Genomic DNA, 19957 nt, shown 5'->3' with positions numbered 1-19957 from the left:
TTTAACACTGCTCACCCATCTCAGGGCCAGGAAGAATCTACCAGAAGCTTCAGATGAAGAACCCTTATTTTTCTGTTCTCAAGTGGGCTACTTTGTCATAGAAGTACCCTTATTCGTTCCTGATAAGAACCTAATAGCCTCTTTATTATGACAAGAAAATGCTGTTGCTGGTCCCACAGTGAAACTGGACATCCAAATCAAGTCTGCCGTCCGGAGTGCTTACCGCTGAAATCTCTTTTACCACTGCCGTTTAAAGGTTCACTAATGGCCTCCAAAGCCTATAGAATTGAAAGCCTTTTTGGCAGATATAGAAAATAGACATCCACTTGTGTCCACTTGTGAGCTATTAATTGTACATAATAACAGCAGCGCACTTGGTATCGTTCTTTGCCAGGTAGTATAAGTAAAGGGACTGATATTTTACCTTGCTTATAGCCAGGGCTTGGCCTGTCTATAGAGAAAAGGCATCCAGCAGCAACCCAAGCTCTGCAGAGCTGGTTTAGGTGCCTCAGTAGTTGGCACTCTTCCATCTGACTCACTGCTAAACTAATACCCCAACTGTGCAAGGTCCCATTGTGCTGCTGAACGCATCTGCTTCCGCCGTATCGTACAACCTCAGTGTTTCCTACGGAGGTTTCAGACAGCTTGTGTCATGGACAAATCCCTCTTCTGTTTATCTCACTTGTCCTGTAACTTCAGGTAGATATGTCATTCTTCACTTCCTTTATTCAAGTTCTGTCGTGTTGCCTGAGCTGGAAAGCTTCCTACCCAAATGGTGGGAGAAGTGTCTGCTGTACGTAGAATATGCAGAATTTGGCCTACAGAACCCCACTGGTTACTTAAACAGGGGCCTTAGCCCTGGTTCTTCTTCCCAAATCCAGATTTAAACTACATTTTCCTTAAGCAAACTTCTCCCCTCTATTTTGATTGCCCTTCACTCCCTGTTCTACACTGTTGAATGGTGTATGTTGAGCGCTGTTAAACAGCAGCCATGTTTCATCCCAGAAGTAGCCGCCTTTCAGTCAGAATGGTGGGAGCTCAGTTCTGCAGTCGTCACATCTCACAAACATTAAATAGGAGATTTTTCTGAGTACAAAATGTAGGTTTGGGCCCAATCACTTTGGGATGTCAGGTCCTGTATAAGTGATATGATCATTATTATTATTATTATTATTATTATGGGTCTAGCATAAAAAGCACTTACAATGCTTCCTTACAAGTGTTCATTCCTCTGTACCCCAATGGCAGATAAATACTACTGCTCCATAAGAATGGATTCAAATATGATTTTTTTCTTTTTCCTCCATTCAGCTGTCTTTGCTCAGTTATCCAAGGGCCAGATTTTCAAAACTGCTTAGCGCTCAGACCTGAGTCCAGGTTTTCACAAGTGCTCGGTTCCTAACTGAAATGGTCAGAAGTGTTCAGAACCCAGCACCTCCCGTTAATTAAAAACGGTTAGAAGGCTAAGTGGAAGCAGAGCTCTTGTGGGAATCTGACCCTCTGTTTAGGTGCCAGAGTGAGAACAGATGGGTACCGTGCTCTTTTGAATGACTTTCCCCGTCTGCCTGCCCAGTCTCGACCTTCCGTTTCCTCACTGCTCCATTTCAACACTGTATGTCAAGCTCTCTGAGCCTTTGCTGCCTAACCAGATGTTTATGTCATCTCTTCTGCTTTCTGGGGCCTTGATTTTTTTCCTTTCCTTTCCGATTAGCTTAGAAATCAGATGAGAGCTTTGAGGAGAATGTCATAAAATAACGTTTTTTGTCACATTTTCCTTTGAGACCCACATAAACACGCCTTTAGCTCTTGCAAGTAACTGTTTTATGAAATAAAAGATTTTGAAATTACATTGCAGCTTCTCCAGCTGCACTTTCTTTGTTCCAAAGCCACTTACGCTTATTTATTTCTGCATCGCTGTTGCCCGATTCCAGGGGTTGTCCTTGATTTTGGAGTTGCGTTCCAGAGGTGAAATCCTGATCCAGTTTAAATCAAAGGATTCTAGTCTGGCATCAAGAGACTGGGCTCAATTTTCTGTTCTACCACAGACTTCTTGTATGGCCCTCGGCAAGTCACTTAATCTCTATGTACCCTATCGGTAAAATGAGGATAATAGCATTTTGCTACCTCACAGGTGTTGTGAGGATAAATACATTAAAGATTATGTATACTACTCCACTGTATTTGCTTGTCTTGAACGCTAAGTTTATATTTAAATCTATCTGTCTGTCTGTCTATGGTTCCTAGATGTCCCCCAATGCCATAGTATCCAAGCACCTCACGAACATTTGTTGAATTTATCCTCACAGCATCCCTCTGAGATAGGGAAGTATGATCATGCCCATACTTTGTTGTTGTCATTTTATAAACACAGAGTTGGAGCACGGAAGGACTTATCCAAAGCTCATTGATTCCATGGGAATCCTTTCATTGACATCAATAGGCACTGGATTCAGGTCCCAAATGGCTTGTCCATGCAGAAAGTCAAGTCCCAGCATGGAACACAGATCTGAGTCCCACCTCCACTACAAGACCATCCTTCCTTGTGGTCATCCCTCTGTGCTAATCACTAGATCATACACCCTTCCCTTTGACCTTTTGTACATCAATTGAACCTAAGCATATTAAGGAGATGATATCACATAGCCCAACATGTCAGATTTGTTTGCCTGAGTTTTCTCTGACTTTACCAATTCACATGTGGTTCTGCTGTGTCTAACCATATTTTCTTTTCAGCCATGTAATGTCTCCTGTATGCAACATAATTAAAACAATGACATGTAAAAGTTGCCATTAGCTCAGTGCTTGGAGGGATCTGACTTTGTGTTTCCAACCCAACTCAATCTATTTGTCTCCGGGGACCCCAAGGTGTGACCCTCTTTGAAATGCTTTTGGATGGTGGTTTATTTTTTAACATATTTGTGAAATTTCTTCATTCATGCTGCTACAAGCCTAGCTCTTGCTCTTACATCTGCCGTAAATCTATCTGAGCTGCAGAGAAGAGTGTTTGACTTTCTACATGGTTACTTCTTTCCCCCCTCCCCATCACCTTACCAGTAGCATAGTAGTATCAGAGTTAGGGTGGGGAACTTGGATTGTGGGTTAAGGAGGTTCTGAAGATGAATGGTATAAAGGTTTCTCCAGCACGTATTTGTGGTGACCTGTCTTAACTTGTGGCTTCTCCACTTGTGAATACCCCAACCATCAGATTCATGATGGTAAAACCTGTATAACACACCACACCTTTGTGGATTCACTTATTTCTTTAAGTGCCAAATCCAAAATCCATTGAAGTCAATAAGAGTCTTTCCAGTGACATCAGTGGGCTTTGAATCAGGCCATAAACGTAATGTAAACTGGAGGTTTATTTGAAAAACCATTGTGCTTGCAGTATGAAACAGTTATTATTTATATAGGCCTGTAAATAAACAGATTGGTTTATAGAATATTTACAGTAACATGACAGAGTTCCTGCCCTGAAGAGATCACAAACTAATTCAGATGAGTCACACACCAGCTGCAGGTTTATTTCAGAAGGTACAGAGACATCACCAATGGGGAGATGGGTGTAGGAAGGCTTCACTAAAGAAGTGTCTCCTTAAGGAGAGGTGTAAATGGAGAAGAGGGATGAAGTATAATTGTGCCTGGGTGGTCACCTTTTTAGTAGCCGAAGAGGCAATAGGTTTTTCAATGAATTAAAAGCTCCTATCACTGAATATTCTAGCACAGCTTTCAAAGAATGAACACAGAACAGCTGCAACCCCATCAGTTCCACACCTCAGCAACCCCGCCCTGACCCTTCTTCTGTTCTTTATTAGCAGTTATATTCTTGCCCCTTCAAAACCTCTCCCTCCTGTTCCCTACCTTTCCTGTCTTTTCCCGCCTCCTCAGAAACACCAGAGCAGCCAGGAGAAAAAAAATCTATCTCTGAGGTGCATTTTAGACCTGAAACTGCTTTGGCTGCAAGGAGCTTAATAAAGCAACTTTGAAGATGGAGTTGGGTATCCAGGATAAAAGAGGAAGTAGGTTGAGGGCAAGATGGCAGTGGCTAAAGATGAAATGGGAGGATAAGTTGAGCTGCCAGAAGCTCTGCTGTTGTTCCCACATCAGACAGCAGTAATGCCATCCTGCCTGTTCCAGAGTGACACACAGGTCGCTCAGCCATCACTTCCAGCAATACAATTTAGCGGGTGTTTTGTCTTAATCCTGAGAGAAAATCTGTCCTCTGTTTCCCTAACGATAATGCTCTCCAAAAGAAGGCTCTGTTCTCTCTCCCAGTCCTGTCTCCCCCTCAGCTTCCCTCTAGAAGCTTTATTTTTAGGCTGACTGGTTGTTATTTGAATTGACTGCAGCTGTCTGCTCTTGAAAGAAGCATGTTTTCCATTGTAAGCCCTCTATACCTCTCAATTTTCTTGCATCAATTGCCTCTTGTCTCATTACAATGTACCGTATTGTGAGCCCTGTTGAAATCAAACGGGGGTGGCTGTGTTGGGGCACATTAAAATGAAGATGTCACAAATGGGTTTTGACATCTAACAAATGTCACATTACAACCTGAAGTGATGCCTGTTTTTAGCTGATAGTTGAGCTTTAAGAATATATAAAAGATGCCTGGGTCAAGCACCTGGGTGGGGAGGGATAGCTCAGTGGTTTGAGCATTGGCCTTCTAAATCCAGGGTTATGAGTTCAAGCCTCAAAGGGGCAACTTAGGGATCTGGAGTAAAATCAGTACTTGGTCCTGCTAGTGAAGGCAGGGGGCTGGACTTGATGACCTTTCAAGGTCCCTTCCAGCTCTAGGAGATAGGATATCTCTATTTATTTATTTATTTATTTAAATTAGCTTGGCTGGGCATACTGAGCTCTCAAGCACTTCCCACTGTGTGAAATGCTCCATAAATTGGGACCAAAGGGCCAGCTCATGGTTTCTGTCCTTTGTGCCCCTTGGAAAGCCCGGTGGCAGTGGTGCCTTTGGGTAGGTCTACACTGCAGTAAAACACCCACGGCTGGCCCATGTCAGCTGACTCGAGCCTGAGCCTGGTGACACAGGCCAGCCGTGGCTGTTCTATTGCAGTGTAGACTTTAAGTCACAGTAGTTGCTCCTATCGCACTCTGGAGCCAGGAACTGCTCTAAGCTGCATTGAGTGCCCATGATCCTGTCTCAAGATGCCTGGATGGCAGCCCCACTATACTTTTTATTCTGGTCTTGCCCCTTACACTAGGAAGGTCCAGAGTAGGGTGGACTAGAAGCAGCTAACAATGGCTCTGTGCCCCCCAAGGGTAGTTATAAGTAGGAGGAATACTTCCCTGGTTTTAATTGCTGACTTTGAGGCAGATTTGTACCATGAGTGCAGGGGTGCTCCAAGCTGCCTTTATGCAGGCTTGGATCTAGCCCAAGATGTGCATTATGTTTCTCCCAGGTCAAACCTAATATCAGCAACGCTTCTCGGTTTTGTGGCAGGACACGACAGCCTATTTACGTGCATAACCATGGAGTGCCTAGTGCCTAGCTGCCCATATTCATAATGGATGCAGGACTGAGACCACTTCTGCGTCATTAACTCAAAGTCAGCCCATTTGTTCGTGGCCAAGAGTAACCTTGCCAAGATGGTTCAGCCGCCACAGTGAAACGAGGTGATGATCTTGGTTTAACTCTCACAAGACCACCTTTCTATGGTTGGGCTGAGAAAAGAGGCCAAGCATTGCATCAGCATGGAGATGAAATGGTCCTTTCAGCCCCCAGCCGTGGTCCATCCAGTACAGGGTTAAGGCCCACTCCGGGAGAACGTAAACTGGTGGTCTACCTGCTTCCATTGAACTCCGTGACAAAACTCCCACTAGTGAAGTGCTTGACAGGACACACAGGGACTGCAATGGGGGAAAAGCAGGCCCAAAGAGAGTGGACTTTAATCTTCAGTGCTGTCAAGTTGACTCTTGTCACAAGCATGAAATTGACTTTTAAAAGTAGCTTAGGGGGAATAAAAAGGACACTGAAAAGTGTTCATGCTTTCTCTTTGTCTCACCTTCAGAAGCCCCTTTGATCCAATGTCTCCAACACACTAACAGCATTAATTACGTGATTGGGGAAAAAAAATACTTACTTTCAAAGGCAATTGTTTCAAGTCCTTCTTGATTGTCTTGGTCCTTTGAACATAGTTATTTTCTGCTTGTTTAAAAAAGAAATCAGCCCCTTTGCTTCTGAAGAGCATTTTGTAATTGCACACTTACTTCCAGCCGAGCACTGAGGACCCACTCCTGCATTTTGGAGTACCTCTGTTGGGAAACAAGCACAGCAAGGTGTGATGTTCTTCCTGGCTGGTGTGCTCCCGTGCAGAATCTCATTGCCAATTATTCTGCTTCTCACTTGTAGCTAGTGTGTGACAGTGCCAGGCGATAATGTGTAGCTCTAACTGCAAAAGGACATTGTGAATGACGACTGATTTGTTGTTACTATTAATTTGTATTATCATCGCTTCCAGAGGTGCAATTAGGATTAAGGGACTCGTTCTATTAGGTAGAACATAATATACAGACAGTCCCTGCGCCAAAGACCTTGCAATTTGGTTTCTTAAATTATTGCATTAGTCTATAATTGGACTAACTAATGCACGGACCAGCAGAGAAGCTTGAATAATTGTTATTTTAAAAATATGGATGGGTAAAGTTCATGAGAGTGAGCAGCTAAATTACTTAAAAAGCTGAGAAAGACGAGTAAAAAACCAAACTTCTCACCACAGACACAGAAGACCTGCAGGAGATTTAACCTGAGAGAACAAAAGTGCAATACTGTAACGTCAAAAGACAAAAAACTGAACATCAGATTCAATCTGGTTAAATTTACCAAGCCAATTAAACACTTTGGAGGAGTCATAGAGTTTAATGTCAGAAGGGACCATTTCTGATCATCCAGACTGAGCTGCTGCATAACGCAGGCCATAGAATATTTCACCCAATGATTCCTGTATTGAACCCAATAACGTAGAGAGTATCATAGAAATGTAGGCCTGGAAGAGACCTCATGATATGATGCAGTCCATTCTCCCATGTTGAGGCAGGACCAAGATATTCCCCCAATTTGTGGTGGAATATCTTTCAGAATCCAATCTAGTCATGATTTAAAGACTTCAAATGCTGGAGAATCCACCACAATACCAAGTGAGCTGTTTTCTTGGTGAATTACCCTCAAAGTTAAAATTGTGTGCCTTATGTCTGATATAACTACGGATTTGCACTATCCATATGAGAATTCAAACAGTGTGGTCAAACCTGTAAACCCAAATTACAAACAACTCCCTTTGGCTTCAGTGAATTCTGAGGGCTTTCAAGACTGAACTCAAAAACGTAATTGTAAAGAAAACCATAATTCTTCAAGCACGATTCGTGTCTGAGCATTCTCAGTTTTTCAAATGTAATAGCCCTTTAGTGGCTAGTCCAAGTGGGGCCTTAATTCTGTTTTCAAATAACTAATGAAACTGTCATATAACATCTCTTAGGCTCTTCAAGCGACCATGAAACATAATTCAATATTTATTGGCTTTCTCCTTTGGCGGGTGGAGAGGGAACGAAGCAACTAAGATAGTGTTAGCTCTGTGGGATATGAAATATTCACTCCTTGTGTTAGAGATAGTAAAGAAGCAAGAATAGATGTGTTGGGGAATGTTCACTAAGATTTTTGTAACTTCCATGAAGACAGAAGATGCGCTAAATCACTGTTTTCCCATGTTTTTGTAAGCTCCGCTTCAGAAATATACAGTCAATGCTTTCCTTCCCCTGGCAACCTCACCATCTGTTGTTACAGGCCTACCCATCTTAATTTATACAGCTTCCACTTCCCCTTCTGCACAAACACTTGTGAAAAAGGCCAAAGCATAACTCCTGAAAGTTAGATTGTATCCTACATCAGGAATGGATGTATTTCCATTGAGACACTCTTTGTTGTTGTCCTTTGAAACATCTCCTCTGTGGGGAAAACACAGAATGTTCTTGCCCTTTACACCTACGTTTTGCTTGTGTCTGTTCTTGTACCTAGAAGATGGATCTGTGACAATTGCCCTAGTGACACCGTGTGCAGACTTAGGGGCTATTGCAAGTTTCCTTCCAGCCCAGAACCCTAGAGTGACATCTGACACCTACACTTGGGGTGGCAAAGGAACAGCAACACTTAGTAAAATTATGCCTGAATTTCTGCAAGGGAACACATCAAACCTAAGTGTTTCTTTTCGAAAGCCATCTCAGAAGCGTCAGACAATGATCAGCAATCATAAGTGCCAAAGGATAACATGGACGTCAGTGTAGACCTGTAGTTTGAGCTGTTTAACCACGCTGCAACCCAAATAACTTCACTCACCACCCCCCCCAACCCACTACATGAAAAGAGTTACATAATTTATTTATTTAGCAAAGTCAAGCACTCAAAAGTTAAAAATACTGCCAGACTTATTGTTGCCTACGCAACCTTCATTCTGCTCTCTTGTGTGTCCATCCTGTGTGTTGCATGAGGTGGGGTCACATAGGAACAATAGTATGTGGTCGTAGAATTAGACTTCACCATACTGCATGCACATAAGGATCTATCACTTTGGTGTACAAGGTCCATCTGTAAATCCATGGGTACTACCAAATTGCATTAACTGCATGCAGTTGGGTAACTCAACTTGCCTGAGTACCCTGCACAATGATAATACTCAGGAGCCAAAGAAGTAACTAGTATGTGAAACTGGCTTCTTGGACTTGCCTCCATCCACATTCAGCACCGTAACCAGGACATAAAATAGTAAGATATGTGAGAGGGATCAACAATTTTCTACTCACCGGTCCAGGACTAGCCCTTGAAGAGTTTACTGGTCCAAATCCTGGCAGGCACTGAGAGATCATATTTTAATATCAAGTCACTCTGCTTACCACATTGTTGTCATTGGTATTTAGGGTTTTTTTTTTCCTTTCAAAGCTTGTAACCAAAGCTTTGTGGGCCTCATCCAGCTCCCATCAATTTTACTGGGTATTGGATCAGGCCCTATATTGTCCAGAAGATCTTGAAATGTGAACTGTCAACTGTTGGGGGCTGGAAATTAATCTCAAAGTCTGACAGTTTTATGAGATCAGCTAATAAAATTATTTAATGTAGACTGGGAAAAATCTGTCTGATGGTAATCAAAATGATCTGTTTTTAAAGGCCATTGTCTTACAACGTGAAAGGGTAGAAACAGACGAGGAAGCTGGGAATCCCAGTTTTGCAATGCTATAAACTACACATTTGTAACACTACCAGTAGACATGATTTCACACCTCGAATGACCACTGATCTTGCATTCAATGAGGCTTTTTTATTTTGTTTTTTCCCCCCTTATATTGGCACAAGGTGTACATAGCAAGTCACAGAGCTCTTAGCAGTATGAATTTCAATTCCTAGAAAGTAAATAAATGGGGCTCATTGAGAAAGAGAAAATAGCTTACCTGTCCTTCACTGTCTTTCTCAAGCATCAGGCATTGCTGCATTCAGAACTAACTGTAAAACTTATGCCTTTGAATTGGCTTTCCCCTAATAGGGCCTAAATGTGCATGTACCCCCTACCTCCCTCCCCTAACTCCACATACACAAATTAAGCTATTTCTCCTACAGACTGGGAAAAAAGATAGCGATTGTTATTTCTGTTTGTAAATACTTGGGAGTCTCATACCATGGTGATGGGGGCATATAAGTAGGTAGATATATAGGTCTACTAGACTGTGGAATACTCTCCCCAGGATAGTTTGAGAAGCCCAAGCACATGAGACATTCGTTAGACTATATGAAGTACTGGATAATGAGCATCACTGAACAACCCTGTACTGTCAGCAGTAGACAGAGCAGATGATCTGCTAGGTCTTGTCCATCTCTGATAGCTCAGATTCTGTGAAACTGAACATGTTGAAAAATGAATCTTACCTCAGGGTTACTATTTAACCGATTGATTGTCAGAGGTGGGATCAGAGAGGAATTTTTACCAAGGTCAGATTGGCAGTGATGATGGGATTTTTTCCCCTTCCTCTGCAGCATGTGGGTGCTGGTCACTTGCCAGGCTCATCTGGGTATATCTCACTTAATTCATTTCCTGACATTGAAGGGACCTTGAGCATTGGTGCATCTCGGTCCCTCCTATTCTCTGCCTGTGGCACATAATAGTTTAGTCTCCTGTGGACTGTAATACCATGGTCTAACTTCAGTTGTTGGGTTTAGCATGTTGGTGGCCTGCAGGAGATCAGACTAGGTGGCCCGGTAGCCCTTATGGCCTTACATTCTATGATTTGTGATAGTTTATGGTAGCACCAAATATGTGTTGGTTATTTCCAGACAAACAACAGGAACCTGGTTAGGGGAAGGAGAACAACAGAGGCTATTTATTTACAAGCCAACTCCATTCACTATAAGTAGCATGGTGGATGTGCATCTTTAAGAGGGATTTAAATGTGGATATCGTCTCAGACCTACGGGTCCAGTGGAAGAAAGATGTAATTGGGTGAGAAGCTGGTGAATAAGGTCAGGTAAGCTGGCAAAGGGTTTTTTAATCAACACGCAAGAGGATACATTTAAAACACCTTTTTGATTGTGTTGTGTGTTGCAGATAGTCTGGGACTAGATTCTGAGGTCTTGAAGGCGAACTCGCATGGCTTTATGGGATGTCTGTCCTCTGTCCAGTACAATCACATAGCTCCATTGAAGGCTGCCTTACGACATCCCAGCATAGCCCCCGTGACTGTCAAAGGCTCCTTGACTGAATCGAGTTGTGGATACATAGCAGAGGCTGATGTGAACACCATCACCACAGTATATTCCTCATCAGGTATGTTCTGCCAAGAAACTGAGGCTTCCATTAAACCAGCCTTTTAGAGCTCAGCGTGGGATTTGCTCCCTCCCTTCCTGCTGTCACGGTAAGTGTGATACTAGAAGCAAGATGGCTTGGAAGCTATCAACACATAAGTGATCAGGATGTACAGATAAAGCCTATTCAGGTTCGCACCCACTAAAAGGCTATATCCTGATAATAAATGATCCTAAACAACTGATTAAGATCCTATATTGCCTGAAAAATGCCCACAGGAATGTGACATTATAAGAGAGTAAAGCCTGAGTTGCAAAGGATAGTCCAAACACTGTCTCAGGAACATGGGACTTCAATTGCCATTGCAGGTAGTCCGTGAAGTCTGGTATCATGGCTCCAGTGCAGGAGATTTCAAAGGAAAACAAAAACCTGGTATGGTGTTGCATATAATACAACTGTTCCTGACCCCAGATCCTGACCAGCATATGCCCTGAAGTCCAGGGAATCATGCCATATACTAACTGTGCTTTATATAACTAGCTTTTATTCTAGCTAGTGTAAATCATAGAAGATTAGGGTTGAAAGAGACCTCAGGAGGTCATCTAGTCCAACCCCCTGCTCAAAGCAGGACCACCACCAAATAAATCATCCCAGCCAAGGCTTTGTCAAGCCAGGCCTTAAAAACATCTAAGGATGGAGATTCCACCACCTCCCTAGATCACCCATTCCAATGCTTCACCACCTTCCTAGTGAAATAGTGTTTCCTAATATCCAACCTGGACCTCCCCCACTGCAACTTGAGACCATTGTTCCATGTTCTGTCAATGCATGAGTGTTACTCTGTGTGTCTTTTACTGAATATGTGTATCATTCACTTTGTTTTAAGTGAAGGCACATAACTTGAATGTTCCTAGCTGATGATCCTAAGCAGTTCATTTTTCCTCTGCAATCATGAAATTGCCCTCTGGGACTCTTAAGTGGTTTGCATATGTGAATTAGTATGCCAGGGGAAAAAAGAACCCAGAGAGCAGCTGGTAGTACTGTCACCACAGGAAGGGACACACAAGTCGCTGTTTTAGTCACTAGTGGATGTGGCAGAGACCTTAATAACCAGAAAGGAGTAAAAAATGAAAGGGTTTTTTTTGTTTTTGTTTTTTAATCCTTTGAACTATGAATTCACTTTATCTTCTCTGCTGGATAACTCATAAAGCTTCCTATGTTTTATATCCTAATGCCATTTATTTCCTTGACATTTGGACTTGCAGCAGATCCCCCTTTCCTTCAGCTTCTACCCATGGTTTTCAGCAGAAAACAAATGATGCTATTAGCGTTTTGCATAGGGAGAAATAATTAGGCTTGCTTTCTGTGTTGGGAATGGTTTCCAGTTGATGTGTGCTTTGTTTTTTAACTGAAGAAACATGGCTTGTTAATGGTGAATGGTTTAGGATTGCTGTGTATGTGTGCAGACACGCATGCATTTTCACATGTGTTTACACACAAACCCTGTCCATCACTCTGTGGGTCAAATTTTGCTCTCACTTATCCCAGGCCAACCTATAAAGTCAAGAAGGGGACATTTTAAGATAAAGCTTAAGTCTCAAAGAGTGCGTTGAAACTCTGATTTCAGATATAATGGGGCAGGATTTAGACTTTCATATTTAAATCTTGAAATTAACTAGATGTAAGGCAGTGTTAAGGTTAAATAAGCACTCAGATATCAGCTAATGCAGAGTTGTGGTGAAAGCTCAGTGTTATCTCTGCATATTTCTGCTTTAAAATATGGTCACCCTTTTATTATGATAACTGATACCTAATATAACCTCAACATTCAAAGTGGACTTGTTTTATAGATCTCATTGAGACTTAAATCAAGCCAATTTTGAAAACTGTATGTTCTATACTGTGAGTAATGGTTATATAAGAAATTCCATTTTGTATTTCATTATACTTTATATTAATTTACATATAATTTATTTTGATATATATAGAGAGAGACATTTTTAAGGAGTAATCACAGGAGGCCAGAGTTAAGGATTAATCTTCAGCTTTACTGTGCATTTCTCAGTTTATTAGTTCTTGATTTCTCATCTCTGCATGTCTGAGAACAACAACAAAAAACCTTCAAAGACTGCTATACTTGTGTGCGCCAATTTTCTAAGTAATTGATAGAGTAAAGATGCCTGCTGTGAATGTGTGAAAAAGCTTTCAGTGCTCATAACTTGAGAACTATTAAAGCACTTTTCTTCAAACTTGGAATGTTTGTTAGATCTTCAGGAAAGTTTCTTAGCAAACTACTTTTGAACAAAATCCACTCAGCCAGGGTTGATTTATCCATGCACAAAATTTCTGATTGGAACATCTGAGGGGAAAACTGACTTCCTGTGATGATGATATTTTGTAATGTTCCATAAATCAGTCTCTCGTACGTGGTTGCACATATACTAGTTGCCACTCCAACTCCACATTGATGGCACCCTGATGTTTTACTCTACCAGGATGTTTACAGTCTATTAAAATACTGCAAATATCACAGTCTATTAAAATGTTTTTTTTTTTCTGAAAATATGTATTAGTGGTCATTACTATATTTTGAGGGCTAGATCCTCACCTGCTAGTTTATGCAAGTGGAGGATCTGGACCTTGTGTATTTAAATTATATATCCCAAATACTTTCATAAGTCAGATACTGTACAAAAAATTTTTGCTTGTGGAAGTCGTGAGACATTTCATGTCCCCATTTCACTGAGGTGCCCTTTGGTGCCAGTTTTCTTCATGCGTTATCTCAAGGGTCATATCTAAAAGGGAAAGAATGTCCTATTAAAATCTCATATGAGACACAGTGCTTTTTTCCCTCCTTGGCTGCAGAATTTACCATGATCCCACAGGGGAAGCTTCTGCTGTCACTTGCCATCTGCTTCTCTGCAACAAACACCTCGTTGTCTTGTATCCTGACTTTAGTTCTTGGGTGAAACATAATTCTCAGAACCTTTAAGGTCTGTCGACCTGCATTCTGATTAAACCACAGAAAGAAACTCAAAGTTACCTTTAAATCCCCAACACTTGTTTTGGATTTTTTAAAAGTCCTTTAGCTTCAAGTAATTTTTGGTCAAAGACTAAAAACTCTTTATTAGCATGTATGGCCAACATTTTACACAATGGACATGTGGATCAAAAGTCTCGCCTACCCCTTATTCATTTTATGCAATCTCAGAAGGTGACTTGTGACGCCAGTCAGAATTCTCTGTCCAAGCCATAGGGAGTTATGACAATTTATACCAGCTAAGGATCTGCCTCATGGTACGCAAAATTAGCTATATAGTCAACTCGTGTATAAACCAAGCTTTTCTGGTCTAAAATGAGTTGGCGTTTCACAAGGTCTGCTTGTCTCCAGGGGCCCAATCTCCATGCAGTGGGAAAAGAGAACTTGCAAAAGAGCTGCAATGGGTCCCACTTGGGGAGCCATATTCCAAATGGGTGACTCATTATGCAATCCTGGCTGGTGAGCATTTATTTATGTCAGCAGTCCCGTTGATTTCAAAATCTCTTCTGTGACTGCATCTGCTCTGAACATCAGCGATCGGCAGAAGTGCAAACCCTCCTCTGTTTACTGTTAGTTTGTAGGCATCTGTTTACAGGAAGGGAAAGGCTTTCATCTTTAAAACTGGCAAGAGAACTACTTCTTAAACCTCAGAATGGCTTGGGCCAGATTCTCTGTGGTCTATGGTTCATGAAGCCATTTAAATCGGTGAAAGTGGGTGTAGATGGTATCCTTTAGCACTCGCTTTGCACTAGTGTAAATGCCGGGCAAAGGAGAATCAGGCTGTTTGGAAAGAGTGCAAAGCAAAGCTGGGTAAAGATGAAAATTTAGCCCCGTCCAACGCACAAATATGCTCGTTTGTCTGAAGGAAAAAATCCCACTTAACGAAGTGCTAAGAGTCTGCCAAGTCAGCAACTAAAGCAAGACTGCTCCATAACAATGAGACATTGCAGCATTTTGCATCTCTTTCTAAGGCCTCCGCATCTCGCCTTTGAAAGGAGCAGCCTGGCAATGCCATACAATCTATCCCCGAGACCGTCAGAACTAGCTCCCAAGTACAGGCCCATGTGTGATGACCTGGAGGCTTGTAAAAGGGGAGAACAGCAGCTCTGCACTCCTGCAGACAGACACCAAAGAGAGGAAAGGGTGAGCTGAGATGAAAGCCCTCGTATGAGGATACAGACAGGCTGGATGGTTCAGACGCAGCGCTAGAGCTAGATCTGGGAAATGCGGGGACAGCTGGTGTAATTTATCATCGTTCCATTGGCTATCAGTGAGGGTTTGACCCATCATCTGGATCTGAAGCTCCCAAAGTTGCAGGTGTTTGAGTCCCATTTTGGTTTGGCTGAGATATGGAAAAGCTGGCTCTGGGAACCTCCACACTTAGAGGGTGTTTGGATACAGGCGTTTGCAACCCTGATCTCTTTAGTACCCTCTAGACGCTCCAGTCTCCTCAATGAAGAGCAATGCTCGCTGTGCAGTGCAGCAGAAATCATTTGGCAGACCCTACGTGCCAAAATCAGGAAGTCTTCCTTCTCAAGGTTGAAAGCAGCCACAGAGGGGACATGGGTGCAAATTAAGGACGGGAATGGATGTGGTAAAACAAACCAGAAGGACCTGTAGCATCTGAAGGGGGAAGATCAGAACATGTCCAATTTAAATGCACCCCACTGACAGCTTCTGCCCTTGGAACATGTGGTATCCCCATTGTTCTGCGTTGAAGAGGGAGATCCCTTCCAACAGAGCCCTCCCCCCGCCTCCCAGACACTGTTTCTCTCCCTCAGATTGAACCTGACCCATATATCCTATATTAGCCTCCTCCCTTTCCAGATGCGTCTTAGTCTTGTCTCTTTGGCGTTGTAATATTGTGGAGTCTGACAGAGGCTCCCAGCAGACTACCTGGGTCAAATGTCTCCCTACCATTGTGAGCAGGTGCACTGTGGTAGGATTATAGGGTGTTGGTTTTACCCAGTTCGTTTCTTCTTGCATTCACGGCTTGCACGGCTTTGTCTCTGAAGGTGCCTAAGGGTGTTGTCCTGTGATTACCTGTTTTTAAGAGGGCTCTTCTTGGCTCAAATTCTCTAATCCCCACATATTTTCAGGGCGGACCAGGGTAGGTAACTTCATTCCAAGTGCTGAAGCAAACTCGGCACGTTGCCTATAGACAATGAGCTGTTTTGTATTTAATCAACTGCAGATCCCTTTGGGAAGTCGGATGAGCGGGAGCCCCTCACCAATGCAATCAGAAGCGATTCAGCTGTTATTGGAGGTAACTTTGTTCTTCTTTTTCTTTTGAATGATGCAATCCGAAAATATTTTTTCCCCCCAGAAAACAAGTACATAGGGTATTTGCAGCAAAAGGCTCAGCAGGAACTTACCCTCATTTTCTGCTCTACTCTAACACAGGGTTTTACAAGGCTGCTGCTGCTGCATTTATTATTAATATTCACTATATTATGGCGACATCCCAATGTTCCAGTCAGAACCAGGGACTATCATCCTACAAAAAGCAACAGAGGGTCCTGTGGCACCTTGAAGACTAACAGAAGTATTGGGAGCATAAGCTTTCGTGGGTAAGAACCTCACTTCTTCAGATGCAAGTGAGGTTCTTACCCACGAAAGCTTATGCTCCCAATACTTCCGTTAGTCTTAAAGGTGCCACAGGACCCTCTGTTGCTTTTTACAGATTCAGACTAACACGGCTACCCCTCTGATGCTTATCATCCTACATGCCCTCTAAGCAAATAGAGAGATGCCGTCCATGTTCTGAAGATCTCAAGTCTTTTCAACATACAAAATAGCATCTGTTTTTCTGAGACATGGCTCAGCTGTGAGCGCTGCACGCAAATACACACCTCTGACTGGTCATGTAATGTTGCATTCGTATCTCATCTATCTTCTGAGCTCTCGAAAAGCTCGGTGTGGCGTGTAATGGAATTCCTCTGACCACATGGAAACTCTCTTACACGCCAAAGCCTCGGTTGATTCACAAAGTGGTCCTCACACCGTCATGTATTGTTTTCCACATTCCATTAACAATCAGCATTTATCCCAAGGGTCTATGGCTTTGCAGTGAGTTGCTTTTCAGGATACCTGTACTCTACGGGCCAAATTCCCACAAGGTTTACACAGATGTGATTTAAGAGAGAGCCCCCAATGAATGAGGTTGGCCAGAAAGGGAAGTTGGGGAAACACGAGGGAACAGCATTTTCAAAACCCTCAGCACTGGCCTACCTTTGCTCTCATTGAAGTCAATGATTGGTCTAATTCTGCTTGCCTGAAGCCAATGTTGAGCATTTTTGAGAATCCCACCCAAGGTGGCTGTATCCTCCCTCGTGCAGGATAGAAAGCCCCAGTGCTGCCATCTGGGAGTATGTCTACACAGCAGCTAGGCACCTGCAGCTGGCCTTCACCAGTCCGTTCAGGCTCAAAGGCCGTTTCATTGCTGCGTAGACGTCCAGGGTCGGGCTGGAGCCCTCAGACCCTGTGGGGTGGGAGGTTCCAGTGTTCAGGCTTCAGCCCAGTCCTACACAGCAATGAAACAGCCCTGCAGCCAGAGCCCCGTGAGGCTGAGTTGGCTGGCACGGACCAGCCGTGGGTTTTTCTTTGCTGTGTAGACATACCCTGGGAGGCTAGGATAGAGGATTGGGATGCACTTGTAACCCACACACTTTCTGGGTGTGGTGTTCTGTCCCATCTAGTGGCACCGAGACCACTTAGAGAGAGATAAAATGAGTCTACAGCTGGTTGGCTTTTAGCTCGTGCGATAGAGGCTCATGCACTACGCTCCAGAGGTCCCCGGTTTGATCCTGCCCACCCACGACCGGCGTCTGTCAGTGTTACACCCTGACTTGCCACGTTTTCTAAGCAGCCTCCCCTGGTAAAATCTTTGTTTCTGTTTTCCCTTCCTGCCCTTACTTTCCCCTCTCTTTCCCCAGGTGTAATAGCAGTCGTAATATTCATCATCTTTTGCATCGTGGCCATCATGAGCAGATTCCTCTACCAGCACAAACAGACACATCGAAGTAGCCAGGCAAAGGAGAAAGAATACGCAGAAAACCTCGACAGTTCCTTTAAAACTGACATTGACTTGCAGAACACAGTGAGTGAGTGCAAACGGGAATATTTCATCTGATGGATTGTGTGGTTCCTTCTTACTCTCCTCCCCACACCTGGCCTTTTTTTCTTTTCTTACCCATTAATTTATTTGCCAGCTTTTAAACCTTTTGGAAGGAGACTGCCCTGCACAGGAGAGACTGGCAGACACTTCAATGCCTCATTCCCTTCACAAAAACCTGCCACAGTTACATCGGCATCTCAAGAGACCTGCTATTCTACTCTGGACAGAATAAGTTCACGGACTTGCATGGTTACCTATTAAGTTTCTGGATTTCTCAAGTCTTATGTTGTTTTCTGGAACCATTTAACTCACCACTTTGTATCTGATCTGAGCTATATAAACTAGAGGTAAAGTACTGTAGCTAAATAAGTAGCATCACAGCTTTTGGGACAGGGTAGCAGGAAAGAATAAGACCAAAATGCCTGATTTATTATAAGATGCATTTAAACCAATCATAAAGTAGCAGCTAGGTCCTCAGTTGATGTCATTTGCCATCAAACCGTTGACTTCAATGGAATTACACCAGTTTTCACCAGCTGGGAATCTGGCAAGAAGTTACAATTATTATTTTCTTTCTCTCCTTAAGCTCCTTCCCCCATCCTTTTACTGTAACTTTTAGGCTTACAAATGTTTTTAAAAAATACAGGAATACTGATAACAGCATTGGACAAAATTCATTCCAGTGCACCTTGTATACCTCCGTCTCATAAGTATGACTATTTAGAACCAACGTACTCTAGCATAATTCTAGATGAAGCATGGAAGATAGTACTTAAAGGGTTTTAGGAGGCTTCTAGGACTTAGGTGCTCTATAAATTTCTCTGATGACTTGTCTGAAACATTAGAAGTACAGCATACACACGCTAACATCATATAGAGAATGATCTTGTGCTGAGGTCAAACACTTAAGCGACTGTGGCAAAAAACAAACAAAAGAAGAAGACAAACCAACCCCACCCAAACCATGAGATCTAAATTCTGCTGATTCATATAAAAAAGCCAAAATTGTTATTAAATTGCTTTTAAAAAACTGCATGAATGAAGCGATGGTGCTTCCTGTTTGTAGAAACCAGGATGTTTCCCCTCAAAGCTAAGGAAAAGGTGGCTTTTAAAAATCTGCGCCAGACAAACTGGATGAGGTTAACATCTTTTGTGGACAAACTTCTGTTGGTGAAAGAGACAAGCTTTTGAGCGTACACAGCGCTTTTCGTCAGTCTAAGCTCGAAAGCTTGTCTCTCTCGCCAACAGAAATTGGTCCAATAAAAGATATTACCTCACCCACCTTGTCTAATATCCTGGGACTCACATGGCTATGATAACACTTAGTACATGCTCCTTTACAATTTTCTCCTTGTGAATGAATTTGACTAAGTTCTGGATTTTTAATTTTCTTCTCTCCCTTTCTCCAATGGTTTTCTGTTCTCTCCTGTTTGGGGACACTGGCTAGCGGAAGTAGAAGGGACTCTAATCTGCCTCCTCTATTCTTTCTGACGGATCACTGAACGTGGAATCAAATTTCTCTTTCACTCAAAAAATAGTGCGGGGGGGAGGGGGAGCTTGAGCCCAGCGTGAGCTTGCATGATGGTCCCATCCCAGATGCTAGATGTGTGTTTAATGTCATACAGGGCCCGTCCTGGGAGCTTAACAGTCTAAGGATCTGATCCAATGCCCAAGAGAAAAGGGGAGTCTTCCCATTGATTTCAGGGGGCTTTGGTTCAGGCTCTAGGGAATCAGCCGTACATCAGGACCCCTGGACCCATATGGAGTCCACATGGTCACAAGGGTTTGCACTACCAGATCTTGCTGCAGCAAAGGGACCAATAACAAACAATAGAAAGCACTGCAGCTGCACAAAGCCCCAGATGGCCAGGGCTGTATAGCGGGCGGGAGAGGGGGCTGGGGAGGGGATTAAATAATTGTAGGGAGCTTGGATTAATGGTTGCAGATGGTGGCTGATAGGCCGCAGGGAAGTAGATGTTGAGAAGGAATATGAGACAGTCTTGGTTT

General features: G+C 43.0%; 1 protein-coding gene across 4 annotated transcripts in view; it reads left to right on the top strand.

Annotated features, from left to right (window-relative positions):
- Nucleotides 1–18885, top strand: part of CNTNAP5 (contactin associated protein family member 5) — a 413059-nt gene extending 394174 nt beyond the window's left edge. For 3 of the 4 annotated variants that reach the window (XM_042843050.2, XM_008167765.4, XM_042843052.2), the window contains 3 exons: nt 10596–10814; nt 16028–16099; nt 17769–18124. In XM_042843050.2, coding sequence (XP_042698984.2) covers nt 10596–10814; nt 16028–16099; nt 17769–17965 — 488 coding nt within the window. In that variant the 3' untranslated portion in view covers nt 17966–18124. Of the gene's footprint in view, nt 1–10595; nt 10815–16027; nt 16100–17768 lie in introns of all 4 variants that reach the window. The other variant, XM_005279758.5, reaches the window with a different exon arrangement.
- Nucleotides 18886–19957: the final 1072 nt, after the last annotated feature.

This window comes from Chrysemys picta, chromosome 11 (assembly GCF_011386835.1).
Source record: "Chrysemys picta bellii isolate R12L10 chromosome 11, ASM1138683v2, whole genome shotgun sequence".
Classification (NCBI taxonomy): domain Eukaryota; kingdom Metazoa; phylum Chordata; order Testudines; family Emydidae; genus Chrysemys; species Chrysemys picta.
This window is presented reverse-complemented; position numbering and strand designations above follow the sequence as displayed.